The sequence below is a fragment of the Crassostrea angulata genome, chromosome 2 (genome assembly GCF_025612915.1).
Source record: "Crassostrea angulata isolate pt1a10 chromosome 2, ASM2561291v2, whole genome shotgun sequence".
Taxonomy (NCBI): domain Eukaryota; kingdom Metazoa; phylum Mollusca; class Bivalvia; order Ostreida; family Ostreidae; genus Magallana; species Magallana angulata.
In genome coordinates, this window is record NC_069112.1 from 21,257,420 (window position 1) to 21,274,875 (window position 17,456).

The 17,456-nt window shown below is 30.7% G+C and overlaps 1 protein-coding gene across 1 annotated transcript; it reads left to right on the forward strand.

The window, feature by feature from the left end:
* The first annotated feature begins 8,048 nt into the window (after positions 1 to 8,048).
* Positions 8,049 to 17,426, forward strand: LOC128174012 (uncharacterized). Its single transcript, XM_052839660.1, has 15 exons — positions 8,049 to 8,198; positions 8,438 to 8,546; positions 9,053 to 9,178; positions 9,961 to 10,055; positions 10,538 to 10,659; positions 11,103 to 11,245; positions 11,603 to 11,719; positions 11,927 to 12,021; positions 13,115 to 13,247; positions 13,828 to 14,018; positions 14,490 to 14,562; positions 14,963 to 15,094; positions 15,736 to 15,843; positions 16,366 to 16,473; positions 17,158 to 17,426. Exons 1-15 carry the CDS (start codon positions 8,049 to 8,051, stop codon positions 17,178 to 17,180), a joined length of 1,725 nt encoding a protein of 574 aa, XP_052695620.1. The 3' UTR covers positions 17,181 to 17,426.
* The last annotated feature ends 30 nt before the right edge of the window (positions 17,427 to 17,456 follow it).

Genomic DNA, 17,456 nt, shown 5'->3' on the forward strand with positions numbered 1-17,456 from the left:
GATTCTAAAAGCATATACTTATGTTTACGTGTATCTGGACTAAATAACAAAAAATGCACAAACAAATAAATACTTAATACCGTAGAAACCATTCATTCAACCACCGAAAAGATTTTCCCCACCAATTTTATTATCTTTGTGGATCTGAGAAAAAAAACAATCAAACAAAAACAAAACAATGCAACCATTTGAAATTACCATCTATAAAGTTTGATACATAATGAATAAAACCATTTATTATTTGTTGTCTTTACAATATACTGTAGATTTTAATTTCAGATGTTTCATAATCTCTAATAGCAACTGCAAAATCTCATCCACTCACCCTAAAAATGATCACACAGTGATGCGTACATATCAGATCACATTTGAAAAGGATAGTGTAAATGATAAAAAAAAACCACATTCATTTTTTCTCCAATCATCTGCAATTTTACTGTCAGATGTTTCAAATCCGTTAATATATATTACAACAAGATGCACTATAAAATGGTATTATTATGCTAATATATTACAATTATTAGATTGCACCTGATACCAGGTGCACTGTAATAAATACGATATTTAGAATTTGCATATGCTTGGCAATGCTTAAATAGACAAAAATATAAAAAAAAAAAACTGTCGAAATTTGCAGTTTATGTAAATGTTTTAGATGTTTTAACTGTGGATTGCTAAAAACAACGCCCACAGTGTGGACAATACGTCGCTGTAAACAAAGTAATAAACAAGAGATATGCATATATTGAAATGAATTAATATCTAAAGAGTATTTTAGAAGCATTTAAGAAAGAATTAATTTTGAACTTATATTATATGTATGAAAAATAAACAATGCCAGTCTGCAAATTGTCATAAACATAGACGAGGGTTAAGAATTGTTAAAGTGTAATTCAAACGTTTGTTATTGTGTCAGATACAACCAACATATGCTAATATTTATATCAACCGAGTATGATTCTCTCTAATTCTTACAGAAACTTATAGTCAATTCATAGTTCTACAGAAACAACCAGACTAGAATTAACCTGTCCTGGTAATTAAATTGGTCGAAGTCTACAGCGGCTGAAACTGAAAGGAAACTGACATGACTAAAATCTAAAAACCGTTTATCAATTGATCGGAACTTACAGCGACTTTACAAAAATCAGGGGCTGCACGAAAATATCATGCACTGCATGAAAAAATGATGATGCATTCAGACTTAAACTTATAGCAAGTGTACTGATGTACAAAAACAATAATTAAGTATTTTTTTTCTTTTAATAAGCACGTTGTTACTAAGATAAAAATAAGATGTTGAATAATTTATTAAAACAAAAAAAAGGTTTTTTTTTAGTGATTCATGCGGGATATGAAAGTAGTGATCATCGCATAGCCCACTCACCCGGGTTATGTATTTTTTTCTGCAATGTCGCTTACTTGATATCCTTCATGAATCACCAAAGAAAGCATTTTTTTTGGCTGAAATGAGGCTAATTTCCTTTTTTGTATAACCATAAACCACCCTTTAGAAAACCCTAACGTGTTAACGAAAGCCAAGACAACAATTTAGGAAACCATTAATGTTTCATAATAGCCACTCATTGGTTCAGTTGATTTTATTAGTTCAGTTGATTTTATAAAAATTGTAATTATCCTGTGGCGAGCCCCCTCTTTCGGAATGTTACCTGAACAATTCACCTGTAATGAACCCCAACTCACTGGACCTTTATAATTATAGTCAGTCCGTGCACAGATTGGGCACGGCAGTCCGAGGGTAAGGATGCATTTAAGATTTAAAGAATTAGAAGCATGTTTTACTATACACATGTTCAGTTTAATGTGTATCATTTATCAAAAAATGAATTTCCTGATCACCTACAGTCTTCGGGATTTTGCGAGTAATAAATTTGAAAAAAAGAAAACTATTAGTCAGAGAAATTCGAGATACCTGACCGGTAGTAATTGGTGTGTTTATTTAACATTAAATAGAGAAAATATGTACAGCTGTATACAGATCTGTTCATTCCATTATAAATATAAAAGGAAAATCAATCATTAAAAATCAAAATTAAAATACTTTTTGTGCCGATATGAAGTAAGGAGTTAAATCGAGTCAAACAAAATAGCTTATACACATCTGCATACACAGGTGGATCACTCTTCCAAGTTGGGATGTTCAAACGTTGCTATAATAGAGATCTCGTAGGGACACGGATTTATTTTAGTCTAGGGACCTGATACGGTTAAATAGAGGTGCTTAATAAAAAATAGTATTATGGACATTTGCCGATCATTTTTTATTGTTTAATCAAGCTAACCAAAAGTGTCAAAGAAAAAAACCATTTAAATTATTTAACAATTTGTTTGAACCCTTCCGTTTAGGACCGAACATAACTGTCGAAAAAAAAAACCGTTAAAGTTATCTTATTTCAAATGTCTATCACACATTAAGGTTTTGTATATTAATCACTTACAGTCTTTGAAATATCATGGGTACAAAATTTGTTTTAAAAACAGCTATCTGAAATAATGGATATTCACTGTAAGTAGATTTTTGTACATTTAACATTGCAAATATGACGCATGTATGAATTTTTACTAAATTATTCATTCAAAAAAAACCAAAAACTCAAAAACATGTGTTTAGGTACGTTTAATAAGGAGAGGAAATTACATCCAAAAAAAAAATATTTCGAACGCAACAAAGAAAAATCTATCCTGCAAATTCTTGATGTGCAAGATTTTATTGTTTTTACATTTGAAGGTGACAATCTTGTTAAAGCGGAAAATGAATTTTGAAAAAAAAATGAAAAAAGAAATTGTTTCAAGCTCGAGATACTGCCCTTTTTTCTATCATCCCTGAAAATCAAAAAAAAAAAAAAAAAAAATATGAGTCCGTCTTTTATTAAAAGGTCTGCCGACAAAAAGGGGAAACATTAAGATGGTGAATAGATAAAGAAAAAAGAAACACTACAATCACTATAAGGTCTTCCGTTGGAAACAGAAAACTTTTAAATGTAAAATTTGTTACATACCAAAAAATGTGTACATGATTAAATTCATTTTATATTAAACTCCACCAAAATAATTGCGCTTTAAATGCCTGGCATTTACAAGTTGTTTGTGTTCAGCTATTTTATTTTTCTCATCTGACATTAAAGGTATACAGTTGTATTTTAATTTTCAGTGATAACAGACTTCAAATAAAATTATGCACGTTGAAATTAAATAGAATTCAGATAAATGCAATTTGTAAAAGGTAAACTTTTAAAATTGCTTCAAAATATGACAGATCTAATATAAGTTTATTCTAATTCACCACATTAAAATCAAAATACTCTGTTTTATTGTAGCTATACTTATCATTTCTTTTAAATTGAATGTTAACATGTCGATTTTCAATACAAAACAATTTATGCAGCATTTAGTTACAAAAACAAACATTTTAGAATCCGAGTGCATTAATGTTAATTAATGTAAGGGTCTCTTGATATGCATCATTTATTTTTTTTAAAGATATCACATATGTTCCTTGAATTTTTCTAAGCTCAAATGCTTGAACAACATATTGTTTACGTAATCTAAATGTATAGTCAACCAAGCAGTGCGAACTGCTGATTCATTATTTTGTATTCTATTCGTTCGTTAAATCACTCATTGGAGGACCTGTCTTAGTCAACATGTGGAAATCTTCAATTATTGCTCTGATATATCTGGCATTACAATTGTTTTTTGAATGTTCATCAAACTTCAGAGAAAGTAAGTTATTAAGTAATATTTCATGTCTCGTGTACCGCTTATTATGATCAGAATTACTTTTATAGGAACATTTTCAAATTCAGTTTTATTTATATTCAAAGATTCAGACAGATTATAAAAATAATACTTTGTAAGGTTTAATTAAATTAACTTTATCCAACACTTATAAGAAAACCATTTATTTTTATTTACTTAAAATGTTTTCGGTATGATCAAAATTGTTAAGATTTAATGAGATTTCTTGAACAAGTGTCTAAATGCAGCATTATGTCAAATTAACAACTCTTACACAAACTGTCGGTGCCTTATTTATATTTCTTTGCTTCAGTTTTAAGTACACACGTTTGTCTTTAGTGCACTGGGGGGTCGTTTCATTCGTTTTATTTTATTTTAATCGACACTTAGAAAAAAAAAAGATTTGAGTCTTAAAAGTCTTAAGTCTAAGGACTTTACAAAAAAAAAAAACACGAGGAAAAATTTAACTGCATTTGTAAGTATTGTCTTTTTTATCTAAAAAATTGGAAGCTTGTGATATTTTTTACAAGTCAATGCTCTATGGTTAACAGTTATCAAATGCGTGTCTTTACTTTATACCTACGATATGTCATGAAGTGATATATTTTAATTGTGTGTTTAACTGATACATGTATCATTAGGACATCTATGACTGTTTACACACCCAGCACGTTGTTGATATACATTTGTTATGATTACAGGTCAATACGCCAGGGATACAAGTTCCAAAACGGTAAGAAATGTCAATGGAAACACAATAAGAATAATTTACGATAAAAAAAATGATAAGGTTATCATTGCATCCAATTACAATTACTGATTTTATACTTTCCGCTACTTTTTTTTTAAGTTAGACAAAGTAAATGTCTTCTTGGAGTCATTCTAATTCCCTCTTTTGTTGTATTTAGGAATGTTACCTGTATCGTTCAAGCTATATTTTTGCAAACTATGTTTTGACATCACTTTTTCGTAGCCACTACTGGACAGAGATTCACATGAAGACGGAAATGATTTGAGAATGATTTTGTATTTGGACGGCAAGAAGATAAAGGCAATATCTTCCTTTTTATGTATATTGTTATTTGTCTGTTCAAATTTAATAAAGGTTCAGATGAGTCTCAGAAATATATTAGGCCACATCCCATTCTTTTCCATAGACCAAAATAACATTTTTTAAAACTGCCTGACATATGCCTTGCCAATGTAAATGTGATTTTAAACTAATATATTCAAAAATATGTTTGATATGGTTTCAATTTTAAAGATACTTACAGCGTATCTAAATGTGAATGCTATTCAGGTTACCGCAAATACAGAAATAAATGTCTCACATAATTATGTATTTTATACATGTATCATTCTCTCTTATTATCTGACTTATCAAAAAATGTTATCCATATGCAGGTGGCTTTTTTAAAACTAGCTTCGTATTCTTTAACCTCGATGAATAATATGTATTATAGTTATAATGTTACAGGTGATGTTATTGTATTGAATTTTACTAAAACAAATATATGTTTATAAGGGCGGTGGTTAACTATTTCGATTGTTTACCTTTTACCATAAAGAAACACATAATTAACATTTTACATTATCGAAAATCAAAAGCTTGATAGCAATATCTTTCGTAACACAATACAAAACAATTTTAACTTTAAATGAGAAACTATAAGATGTTGACATCAATATGGATTTTGCAAGATGTAATTTATCTCAGAAAAGAAATTAGTCAAATCAAATTAATTACGTACCTGAATATCTATAAACAATAACTTATGCTTAGGTCGTTTCAGTTTTAGTGTTTTTGATTTATTATTTCTTTCTAACCTAAACAGCCTAGGAAAACCAAGAAACCGCCGAAAAATCTAATGACAGCAGAAAAACATGACAGACATTTCCCAAGACCACAAGCCGATTTAGTACGTTTGCTAAAAAAAATTTATCCTATGGGCTATGTAAAATGAAAATTCTCGCAATGACCTCGTAAACTTTACTATCTACAGTCATCGAAAGCCGAGCATGTCAATATTGACAATGTTACAACAAGATATTATTGTAGAATCATATTATCTGGAAATGTCAGAAATGTAAAACGTCATAGTTGAAGAATGTAAGTGAAATACATTTGTATGCATCTTCACGTAATTGTCAATATGTTCTGCATGCTTTAGTATTGTTTAAAAAAAACATCAGGTTGAAAGAAAATATTTTTTCCACCTGTTTTTTTTTTTGTCTACAGAAAGCATCTACAAAACGTAACCTTGAGAGAAGAGTATTCATCAAGGACGAATCAATGAAATGGCCGCATAGGATTATCCCGTATCAAATTAACTATAGGTCGTATGATAATGGTAGGTTGATGTGAAATGAGTGAAGTGACAGTCATGTTCCTGCTATTAGAGAGTTTTCATTTTACAAAATGCAATTAAGAGGTTCAATTTGAAACTCATAGCGTATAAATTGTTATAGCAAGCAATGTGTATTGTAAGCAAATGAAATTGATATAATTATATCTTTCTCAAACTCTTATATTTGGTGGTGCAAAACATACTATAAACATAAACCTTGATGTTATGTCCACCCACCTCCCCCATCGCCCCTTAAAATAAAGAGAAAAAACACAAACGTTAATTTTCTTTCTTTTTTTATTCATTATTATTATCATTATTATTATTATTGTTATTTATTTTTATTTGATTTTTTATTTATTTATTTCGCCTAGTTACCAGCATCAGTAATGTTTTTACTAAAGCGGTCGAACAATTTAACAAGGCCAGTTGTGTCAAATGGGTACCACGTACATCGCAGTCTTAATATGTAGAAGTAAATCGAAACGAATCCACGTAAGTTAATAAAAGTATCTTAAACTGACAGGGTCTTTGTTCATTTTTTAAGTATATAATGAAAACACCTTTTCTTCACATGCTATTCTTAATTTTGTCTCTAGACTTCTACCACCCTTCAAACTGGATACAGTAGGCACATGACTAGAAATCACATGATCCAACTTGTTTGTTCACAGTCTTGCATATATACTGCGTCACAATTATAATAACAATGTCAGTCGTCCAAAATTGAGAGACTACGGTGATGAAGTGTCATTCAGACGAGTGATGATTTTAAACATACTTATTTTTTAACATACTATTTAAACGTTTTTATTGGCAAACAACTCGTCAAGATTTATTCAGGAATTCAAAGACAGAAGGATATGCAATCAGAGAAAAATTAAAAGCCTGCACAGTCTTTGTCATTTTTAAAAATTAAATTGATCTGTGCTTTTGAGCTGTATTGTGATGATTTCATTCTTATTTTATCTTCGTCAAATTACATTGTACTTTATCTTTTTTTTGCATATCCTTGGTGCCTAACCTATTTCCCAAAAACAAAACCAAAAGAAACAAATCCGTTTTTGTAAATACAATGTCTTTTTGACGTGAATTTTGGTACCTAAAACGCAATTGAACCAATGATAAGAAAATATAAAGCACTTAATTAGACATAAAACACTCCTTCATCAATCGTTACGTGCAATTGTCTGATACGTTGTCAAAATATATCTAAATTAAATTGTATTGACTATAGACAGCAACTATTGTAAGTTTTCAATCGTATCCTTTATTTTCTACACGGTTTTATTAATTAAATTAGAAATGATACACTTTTCCGTCTATCATCATTTCTGGAATTGTTTTTATAAATCTTAAAATATATAGATAATTCTTGTTTGTTTAATTTAAAAAAATCAGTCTTAGTGTATTTTGAAAAAAAGGTTGCTTATTTTTGTTTCCATGATTCAGTAATGTAAACGTCGTTGTTTTTGGTGTTCTTCTTTTCTATAGGTGTGAGACGCCACTTGGTTTTAAAACATACCGGGTCCATGTTGTATGGTTGTCTGAAATTCACTGTCTTACAGTAGGTTTATTCACAACAACCAAGAACATTTGAATTTGTTTCCAACATTTGTTATCATTTAAAAAACATGAACACTTACAGTGTCATATTTTTTCATCTGTAGCGTCAATTTATCATAATATATTGTCTCTGTATTGCTGTGAAGTGGTGAAATGCTGCATAAAAAATCATAATATTAATAATGATAATGATTATAATAATAAAGGAACTCATTTATAAAGCTGAAAGCTTAGTATACTATGATGTTTAGAAGTAAAGTGACGTTTAACAAGACGCATTTACTAACTCTCACCCTTTAATTCAAGCTAGTGTGACTGGCGTTTGTGCTGAATAACCAGATACATTTTTAGGTCCATATTGCCTTACATGAAATGATGCATGTTGTGGGAGCCCAGCACGTGCAATCTAGACTGGAAGATCGGAACGAAGTTATATCTTTTAATTGGGATCATATAACCAAATACAACGAACTTAGTTACGCAGGTTATGATCTGTCTAACGCTAGAGAATACGACCTGAGTTCAGTACTTCATTACCCGTTAACGGTATGATGTATTTATCATGCATATATAATCCAAAATGAGTAAAGTTAATCAACACAAGTTATGAATTATAAAAAATAGCAGAAAACAGACTGAAAACTCAGCCGGTTTCATTGTAATCTTTAGGAGTTTTGAGTAATCACATTACAAGACATAACCAAACACATTTCAAATGATCGTTTTAACGCCATCTATCAGCTAGTCAATGTTTTGCTTTTCAGATACGAATGAACATTATTGACCCAGATTTGGAATACTTGACGGAAGAACGGAACGATTATCTCTCATTCTATGATCGGGCGGAGTTGAACGCATTCTACCAATGTGCTGGTACAAACTGCTTTTTGGCTCAAATGACATAAGTGTGCTATGGAGCATTACACCCTAGTAAAATTGAACTAAATAGAGAGTTCATTTAACAATTGTTGAATCGAGTTTGCTCGTTAGTTATGAAATGAAAGAAATAAATCTTAAACATTTTAAAAATATTTTGGTAACCAGTCAGAATTTTCTTTTTACTGAATGTGTTTCAATGATATATATTGTCAAACTACACCTATCAGTATTAAATTTCTATTTATGTTGATTTTTTAAGCTTTATGGTAAGGGGCTTTGGACATGATTGCGATTTTAATGGCTTTGTTACCAAATAAGACATGCAAACAATATAAATACGTTTGTACAAGTGTTAATAAAATATGACTCTAGCAATCGATTGATTCATGTTTTGGATATGTTTAAATGAAAAACGATAATCTTGAAAAAACGATATTTGTTACTAGCTCGAGCAATATCTTGTTACAAGAGTTGAATTCAATTTATTTTGTTTTATTCAGATGACTGTACAAATCCCCCAGTTTGTCAGAACGAGGGGTTCGTGAAGCAGGTTGATGGTGTGTGTAGCTGTGAGTGTGTGGATGGACTGTCGGGGCCACACTGTACACATGTGAACACTAGTGCTGGTACGTTTTGATGATGTAAGACGTATTTTATCCAGTTATGTACTATACATTAGTTAAAATCAATTCAACAACAGAAAATATCCCGATATAAGTGTATGTTTTATCTGGTAAATGTGGCTCAAAGTTATGTTTCAAATGTGAGCATTTTGATTGAAAACAATAAGAAGAGGTACACAACAAAAGAAAGTAAGCAAAATTAATTCAGCCTACGTAAAAATATATATGCATACTCTATACTTGTTTATACTGATTTAACCAAAAACAAAAAAAAAAAAAAAAACCAAAAAAAAAAACCAAAAAAACCCCAAAAACCAAAACAAAACAAACAAACACGACAAATCGAACGACATTGCCATTCTTTCTCAAAGCAGTAAATACGTGGTTCTGCATGTTGTTTCGTATGCAAATTATGCATTTTGTTCACTTAAATATCCTTAAAAAATATTCACCTTAATTCTACTACGACAGATTAAAGATTATATATTTTTGGATCCAATTATTACTTCCATGACGATTGAATAGCTTCACTTTGTTCCTTTTCCCGCATATTAGTTAATGAAGCTTGCAAAATATTTATAATAACAAGATTCTCTTGATACCGAACATATATGCATGACGATGCAAACGGGGGTTAATGTAATGTTAGTGCTAATTTTAGATCAAACCATGTAAGAAAAACGAAAAGATTGCAGGATTGATGGCATTTATGAAGTTTATTAAGTTCGAATGTTTTCCTTGCTTTTGTTTGTTTGTTTGTTTTTGTTGTTTTGTTTATTTTGTAGGATGCGGGGGGACTATCAATTTGAGAGCCGGACACTCAGACTGGATTGACATGATTGGATATATCAATGGTCTAACGTGTACGTGGTTGATCAAGGTAAGAGAAATACTTATGTTGACATTTTTTGTATTATAATTGTATTCATAACTTTGCCCGTATTATAATATATTGCATTATTTACCTTTGATATAGTTTGCATTAAGCGTTATTTACATTACTGTACAGGTTTATTGAAAACAAAACTCTATTGATAATGAAACAGTGGTTAAAGGTCGTACAGAAATAAATAACCTCCCTTTGTATAAAAACTTTATTTTAAACTCGCAGTTCATTATTTTCAGTTTATTGTTCTCTTTAATAATTATTTATCATTGAATAATGAATTTTAATTAAAGATGAAATTACATACCGTATTATAATAGAGCAAGATAAAACTTATTAGTAGGATTCAAAATTAAGGCGTCAAAATACTACATGAACCTGAGAGAACAATAATAGATGGTATTGTAGGGTCGTGTTAATACGTGTTGATGTTAGATTGAATTAAGGTTTTATTTTAATTCCTATTCATTTTTAAGGGGCCAGAAAAAACAACGATACAGGTCTATATCAATAGTATAGGACTTCCAAGCAGTATCCTGGACAACTGTTTACACTACATCGAGATTAGAGATTATCTCTCTGGAACCAAGGGAAAACTGTAATATCCTCAATACAAATACAACATTTTTAGTTTTAGTATCGTTTATAACAGATATCATAACTACCGGAGTATAGTCTTTACCTGTATCTCGTAAGGAAATTTTTATGACTTTTTTAATTGAACAAAAAGAAATAAAAGTTAAAATTTAATATGTTGATATCATTGTTATTACAATAATACCTCAATCTAAACACAACTATCAAACAATTTGCCACTATAATCATCCAAACTAATAAAAGCAAGGTATGGGAAGACAATTTTTATTGTTATTGGAAATGTATGCAAATGTGCCAAGATTAAACTGAACATTTAAGGTACATATCGTTTATTTTGTTTAACTTTAAGATTTACTACTTTCAAAATACAATGGCACCCTTAAACATAGATTGCTTTCGTCATGATTAACGCGAAAAAAATAAACAAAAATATATTTTTCACAGTATCTGTGGAAACTCAGGAGGTGCAACATTTATCAAGAAGAACCTAGGACCCACCAATATGATGATTGTCCGTTTTGATAGCCAATACAGCGTTATCAAACCCGGAAGAGGCTTTTTATTGACAGTGACTGCAGCCCCATCTGGTAAAACTCTTCTAAACGCAATAAAATATATATATGAATAGCTTGAAAATGTTTTTTAGAAAAATTGATTGCTTTAGAAAAAACTTTAAGATTACTATTTTTATTTAATAAAAAGCATGCAAACAGATAATTGGCATTTTTAAATTGATATTTACTAGTGGAATTCCTTTTAATGAGAGATAAAAGGACGTCATCTGATTCATTTCTTGACTTATAACTATCTTTCCTTATATCTGTTACTGATCTATGTCTGATTAAGAAATTGTTAACAGGCTATTTCAAAGTATCCATAGTCTTTTTAGACACGTAGCAAGAATTTTAACAATCTTAAGTTTTTTTCTTTTTCTTTGCATAAAGCTTGCATAAGTTCGCCATGTAAATACCCTGCAACCTGTAAAGATGGATTGCACTCAAACGAATATACATGTTCATGTACTGAGGGATATTCGGGAACCAATTGCAATACTGTTGCTTGTATGTCGGACTTTTTTTTCTCGCCTTAACATTATATATTATATATATATATCTAAACATATATCTCATTTCCCCCAAATGTTGCTATATTATATGTAAATATTGTAATTTGATGAAATCACATTATATGTCAGTCAGGTGGGTTTTTTTAATTTAAATCCAAACATGAATGCAAATGATGTTACTTGGCTACATATATCTGTCCAGCTAATGCAACAGTGACAGACAGTTTTGAGCGCGACTTTACAACATTAATGAGACATGGCACATCAGGAGTTGATTTTAAATGGACGACGAACAAGGTATGTTTCATGTAATGCCTGTGCATGATGTGCATAACATGCATTGACCATTGATAATTAAGGTCTTTTGTTTCCAGCGGATCTCAGAAACTATCAGAGATATGAATTTGAATTTTTTAGGTAGTATATAGCTTAAAATTGTACACCATTTAGTTGTTTTGCACCAGTGGTGCCATTTCTTGGAGCTCGTTTAGGCACAACAATTTGGTACAAATTTTGTATAAAAATTTTCATACGTTTTGATTTGCATCTTTTTTAATCAGTTGATATTTTGTAAAGACATAAATAACAAAAATGAGAGAGTAGCAAGAGGTCTTTCCACCAAAATACAGAGAAAGGGGCTGACCTCTTCATTTTTGGGACCAAGAAACTCGTAAAGTATATTACAAATGACTTAAAACGATTAAGATTTCATAATTCATTATAGAAGCAAAGTTATTGCTCGTAGAAATAACTACCTGGAACACTCATTGACACACCCATTTACTACGTAATAAAGAAATTTTATACATTATCAGAAAGGAAGGGGAGATTAATTCTGAAATTGTATCGAATATTCATGGTATCATTTAAAACAGCAATTGGCCTACTCGTTACTCGTAACGAGATCGTTTCTAATTTTATCAATATTTCTACATGCAGTGTGACACTTTTCAGTAAATATTGAAAGATCAGTTAAAAGCCGAATTCAAATGCGAGCCAATTATTTGTTTTGGTCGTGCAATCGATATCATTAACACAACTTGGTTTTCAAGTAAAATGATTTGGATAATATAATTGAATTTGATTATATTTATCACTTTAAAGGCTTATATATATATCTAAATTTTTAATTATTTGATATGTCTTTTTTACCCAGACAGTATACTACATATGTTTTTAGATCTTTACTGTTACTATTTAATTTAAGCATAAGGTATATTCGTGAGATTTGTTAAAGAAATGAATTTTGCTGTCAGTAATAAATATTTAGAAATAAATTTATATATATATATATATATATATATATATATATATATATATATATATATATATATATATATATATATATATATATATATTTGATATAAATTTTACTTTATACGCGTTGCAGTATTGGGACCTTCATAACTTTGATTTAGCGGCATTTGATGGTAACCTTATGGCTTCACTCCGTAAATACAACTTTGGCGCTGATTTTACCTACACGGGAGTTGCAAAACTAGAAACATCTGTCGTATTTACAAGTATGTATTGTTTATCCGCAGGCAACACCTTTTCTGCTATGCTATAAACTCAGTTTCTCATTTTGTTTTCAGAATGGCATGTAGCCATTATTCGAACGTTGTTTTTTTTATACTTTCTATGTTATTGATATTGCTAAGTTAAAAATAAATTCCGAAAAAAGTGTCTATTTTCAAGGTGCAGGGTTTCGACAGGATGAAACCTTGCTATTCAGTCGAAGGAATGTTTACTAAGAGGCATGTCAAATAATTAAGTAATTACATAACTACGCCATTAATTAGCCGTTTAGAAGTTGCAAAGCTAGACCATTAAGTCACTTTTCAATAATGGTATACCTGTGGTATTCAGTCCTTCGGTACTGACATAGCTAGATAATTCATTCACTTTTCAATCAAGGCGTGATCATGCCAATTATACACTATTTAGTAATGGCATAGCTATTGTATTTAGTCATTTTTCAGTTATGACATAGCTTTTCAATTCAGTCAACTTTCATTAATCATTTTGCCAATCTATAGTTGAATGACTGTCACAACAGTGTTCGCTGCCTTTTTTCTGACTAATTACTACTGTTGAATCTAGAAGCCAACCGATGCCTGCGATTTAACTATGGATTAGAATTCAACTATTATGGAAGTAAATTCAAAACCACGTTGACGGTCAGAATATTCAGTAACTCTGGGACATTGAGTGATGTACATGAATTTTCTCAAGATAGTAATACCAGCTGGACGAGTGTGGAAATTAACCTACCTGCAGTCAATGACATGAAGGTAAACATGCACAGCAGACCCACCGATTTGTTTTTATAGCGTTATAAGCAAAATTATGATTTGTTTACATACAGCTGTGTTTTCTTTTCAATTATTTTATTAGTTTTCACCAAAATTCAAAATTGAAGAATTTGTAGGGTGTGTAATTTCTCAAGATTTCCTAGAAACCCTTGTCTAATTTAAAATGCAAGAAGAAAATTAAATGGCCTATCATATATGATGGCCTATTGTGTTATTAGATATTTGAATATTTGATTTTGCTGAAACTTATAGCCTGAAATGACTTACATTAAGGGGTATAAGATAGTTGTCCTTCATTATGGGATAAATAAACATTGTATTGCAATATTTTAATGATAAAAAGAACCCCCCAAAACAAGGGAGCTAGAGACCATAAAATAGATGAAAAAAATGGAGAGAATTAGAAGATACAGATAGAAAGGAATAATTATGTTTTTTATTTAATCACAGATTGAGTTTGAGGGTAGATTTGGAGTCCCAAAACTTGTTCTTGATAACATCCGCATATCGCCACTTCTATGCTGTAAGTTCCTTGAATATTCAAGCGTAAATGTAATCATACTCTTACGATTAACGCATGTTAAAATTGCAGTGCTACTTCATTAGCAACCATTTTAAATTATAATACATGGAATTGTAATTCGTTGAACAACACTTTTTGATTAATTATTAAAAATTACGATACTGATAATAACATAAATAATAACAACAACAAACAAACCAACTAAATTTCAAACACTAAGAACATGGTATAAAGCGTTTTGCTGTAAAAGACATATAAGAAAAAAATTAATAATTCTTTTTATACTTATTAAAAAGATTTACTTATTCCACGTTTTTCATATCATACTTCATTTTTTGGCGGGATAGAATATGATGCCACTTATCAAAAATTAAAACAATTTCTATTATTTTTACAACAGATGAAGATAACCCATGTGATAACGTTGTGTGCCAATATGGTGGGAAATGTGAACTCAATGTGAGCAGAAGCCATAATCCCAAGTTCTGGTGCAACTGTCGGTTCGGATTCTCAGGAGAATTTTGTGAAAAATGTTAATGCACATATTTTTTTTTCATTAATGAAATCACATTCTATCGAATGCACAAACACACAATAGGCACTTTCAAAGTACGGGTTTGTGTTGCTGTAAGATAAATTAATAATTTCGAAACCTAATAAAACTATTTTATTCACCAATAATATACACGTTATTCTTATAGGTATTATCGTTAAGTAGTGGCGTCGAAAGCAAATTGAAAGTTGGGGGGCTAGACTAATCCTCAGAAATCTTGACAAGCAAAAAACAAACAAAACAAAACTAATTCCCTGAAATCATGGGGGGGGGGGTCCCTATATTTGCAAAAAATGATTTCCCCCAAATCATGAAATTCTTAACCGTTACCGAGGTGGGGAGGGGGTAGGGGTGGGGGGGGAGGCGTATACCTATGACTCCAAGTTCTTAATATTTCAATCTTTTTTGATCGTATATTAACGATGAATTATGATGTTTGCTGTGAGAAAAAGTGGACGGGGGGCTGAACACTCTTGATGCTATGTGCCTAATTATAATGGTTTGGTCTAAATTTGCAAAAAAAAGGCGGGAGGGGCTAACCCCTCCTAACCCCCCCCCCCCCTTCCGTTTCCAATGCATGTGCAATTGAAAATGTATTTGTTTTGTCGTTTCGGTTTTAGACGTTTGTACCGAGAAAAGCTGCCTAAATGGAATATGTTTTCCGTTGTCCTCCTCGGCATTCAAATGTAAATGCGAAGCAGGCTGGAGCGGCGATACATGTGACATATGTAAGTAGGCATACCATATATATTGTTTGACAATGCAGCTTCAGTCTCTCGTAGTTTTTCATTTAAGGAAAATTAATGATTATGTGAGAGTGGTTGGCATTCCTGACTCAGCTATTTCAGGAGTTACTTCAATCACCATTATTTTCTTCTGATGTACAGTTAACTAATGTTTTATTTATATTAAACGTTTAAAAATTCTTACACTTGCCAAAATAGTGTTTTTGTTTTAAGGCATTATGTAGATTGTTTATCATAGAACATAAACACAATTTACGCTACAATTATCTACTTATTTCAATTTCTGTTGCATATCTGCATTTGAAACCATTACCTAAACGAATAAATAGATGACGTCACAATGCAGTTTTAGGTCGGGGATTTCTACACTGTTATATTTGAAAATTGAACAAGGTTTCTTTGGTTAATTGGTTTACATTTATACAATCAAACCAAGCTGTAGTGTTGGGATAAAATAAACCCAAAACTATTGAAATTATAAAAGCCCACTTTGATTATTTTTAGATACGTGTGCAAATGTTAACTGTAACCAAGGAAGCTGTGAGGCTCTGTCAGAAACGAAAACGCGTTGTAATTGTGACTCTGGTTGGTACGGAGAGTTTTGTGATAAAAGTAGGTATTGACCACAATCATATAGAGTGGATTTCATGTACAGTCTTAATGACTTTTATATCCTCATTAATTGTGAATTGTCTTAGCATCATCAATCTTGAGGTAGAAGTACTAACTAAGATAATACCGGCATTTACTTTCAATCTGTAGATCATTTTTAGATTTTAAGATCATATCAATATATAAAAAATTAAAACGAATCAACATTTTTCATACATAGGTGTCTCATAAAAAACATATGAAAAGAAAGATAATCTTTGATCATCAAAACCAATGCTGGTGGTTTTGTATTTATTTTTTTTATTTAATGTGTGTGGAATTTTTTTTGGAGGGGGCAGTATTGTTCAAATGTAATACATTTAATTAACAAATGTAAATTTATCTTTGGAAAAAATATTTAAATCGACGTCTGTTTTACTTTTGACAAGATATTTGCAAGAAAAAACTATAACAAAAGCCACGTGAGGATATACTGAATACAAAAGCCTTTTGTGTCTATCTATCTATCTATCTATCTATCTATCTATCTATCTATCTATCTATCTATCTATCTATCTATCAGTTTACAGGCATATTTAGTTAAAAAAAGAAATAAAATTGAATCTTAAAGAGTCTTAACTAAATTGATTTGATTTCCTCTGGTGTTTGCTTTTTAACTTTTGTTGTTTTTATTGATCATTTTAGGTTCATTGTATCCTGGATATTGAATGTGATTTTGCAACAAGCCAAAAAGTGAGGGCATTGCAGGTTATACTATTCGCCTGGCTGTCTGTTCAGAACTAACATTATCGTTTTTGTATGCTTGATTTTGCCATGCACACTGGATGAAACTTTGCCAATCAGTCAACTGAAATATGACTGAAAGGTATCTGAAATGTGACTGAATGACATAGCAATGCAATTCAGTAGCATTTCCAGACCATTCAATTACCGTTCAGTTGACTGAATAGCAAAGTTTCATGTTGTAATATTACTAGTATCTA

Excerpts from the sequence above, each read along its gene's own strand:
- LOC128174012 (XM_052839660.1), top strand. The coding sequence starts at position 8,049 with ATGCATGTTGTGGGAGCCCAGCACGTGCAATCTAGACTGGAAGATCGG. Across the intron at positions 13,248-13,827 it reads AACATCTGTCGTATTTACAA|AAGCCAACCGATGCCTGCGA; the intron begins GTATGTATTGTT and ends TGTTGAATCTAG. Across the intron at positions 14,019-14,489 it reads CTGCAGTCAATGACATGAAG|ATTGAGTTTGAGGGTAGATT; the intron begins GTAAACATGCAC and ends ATTTAATCACAG.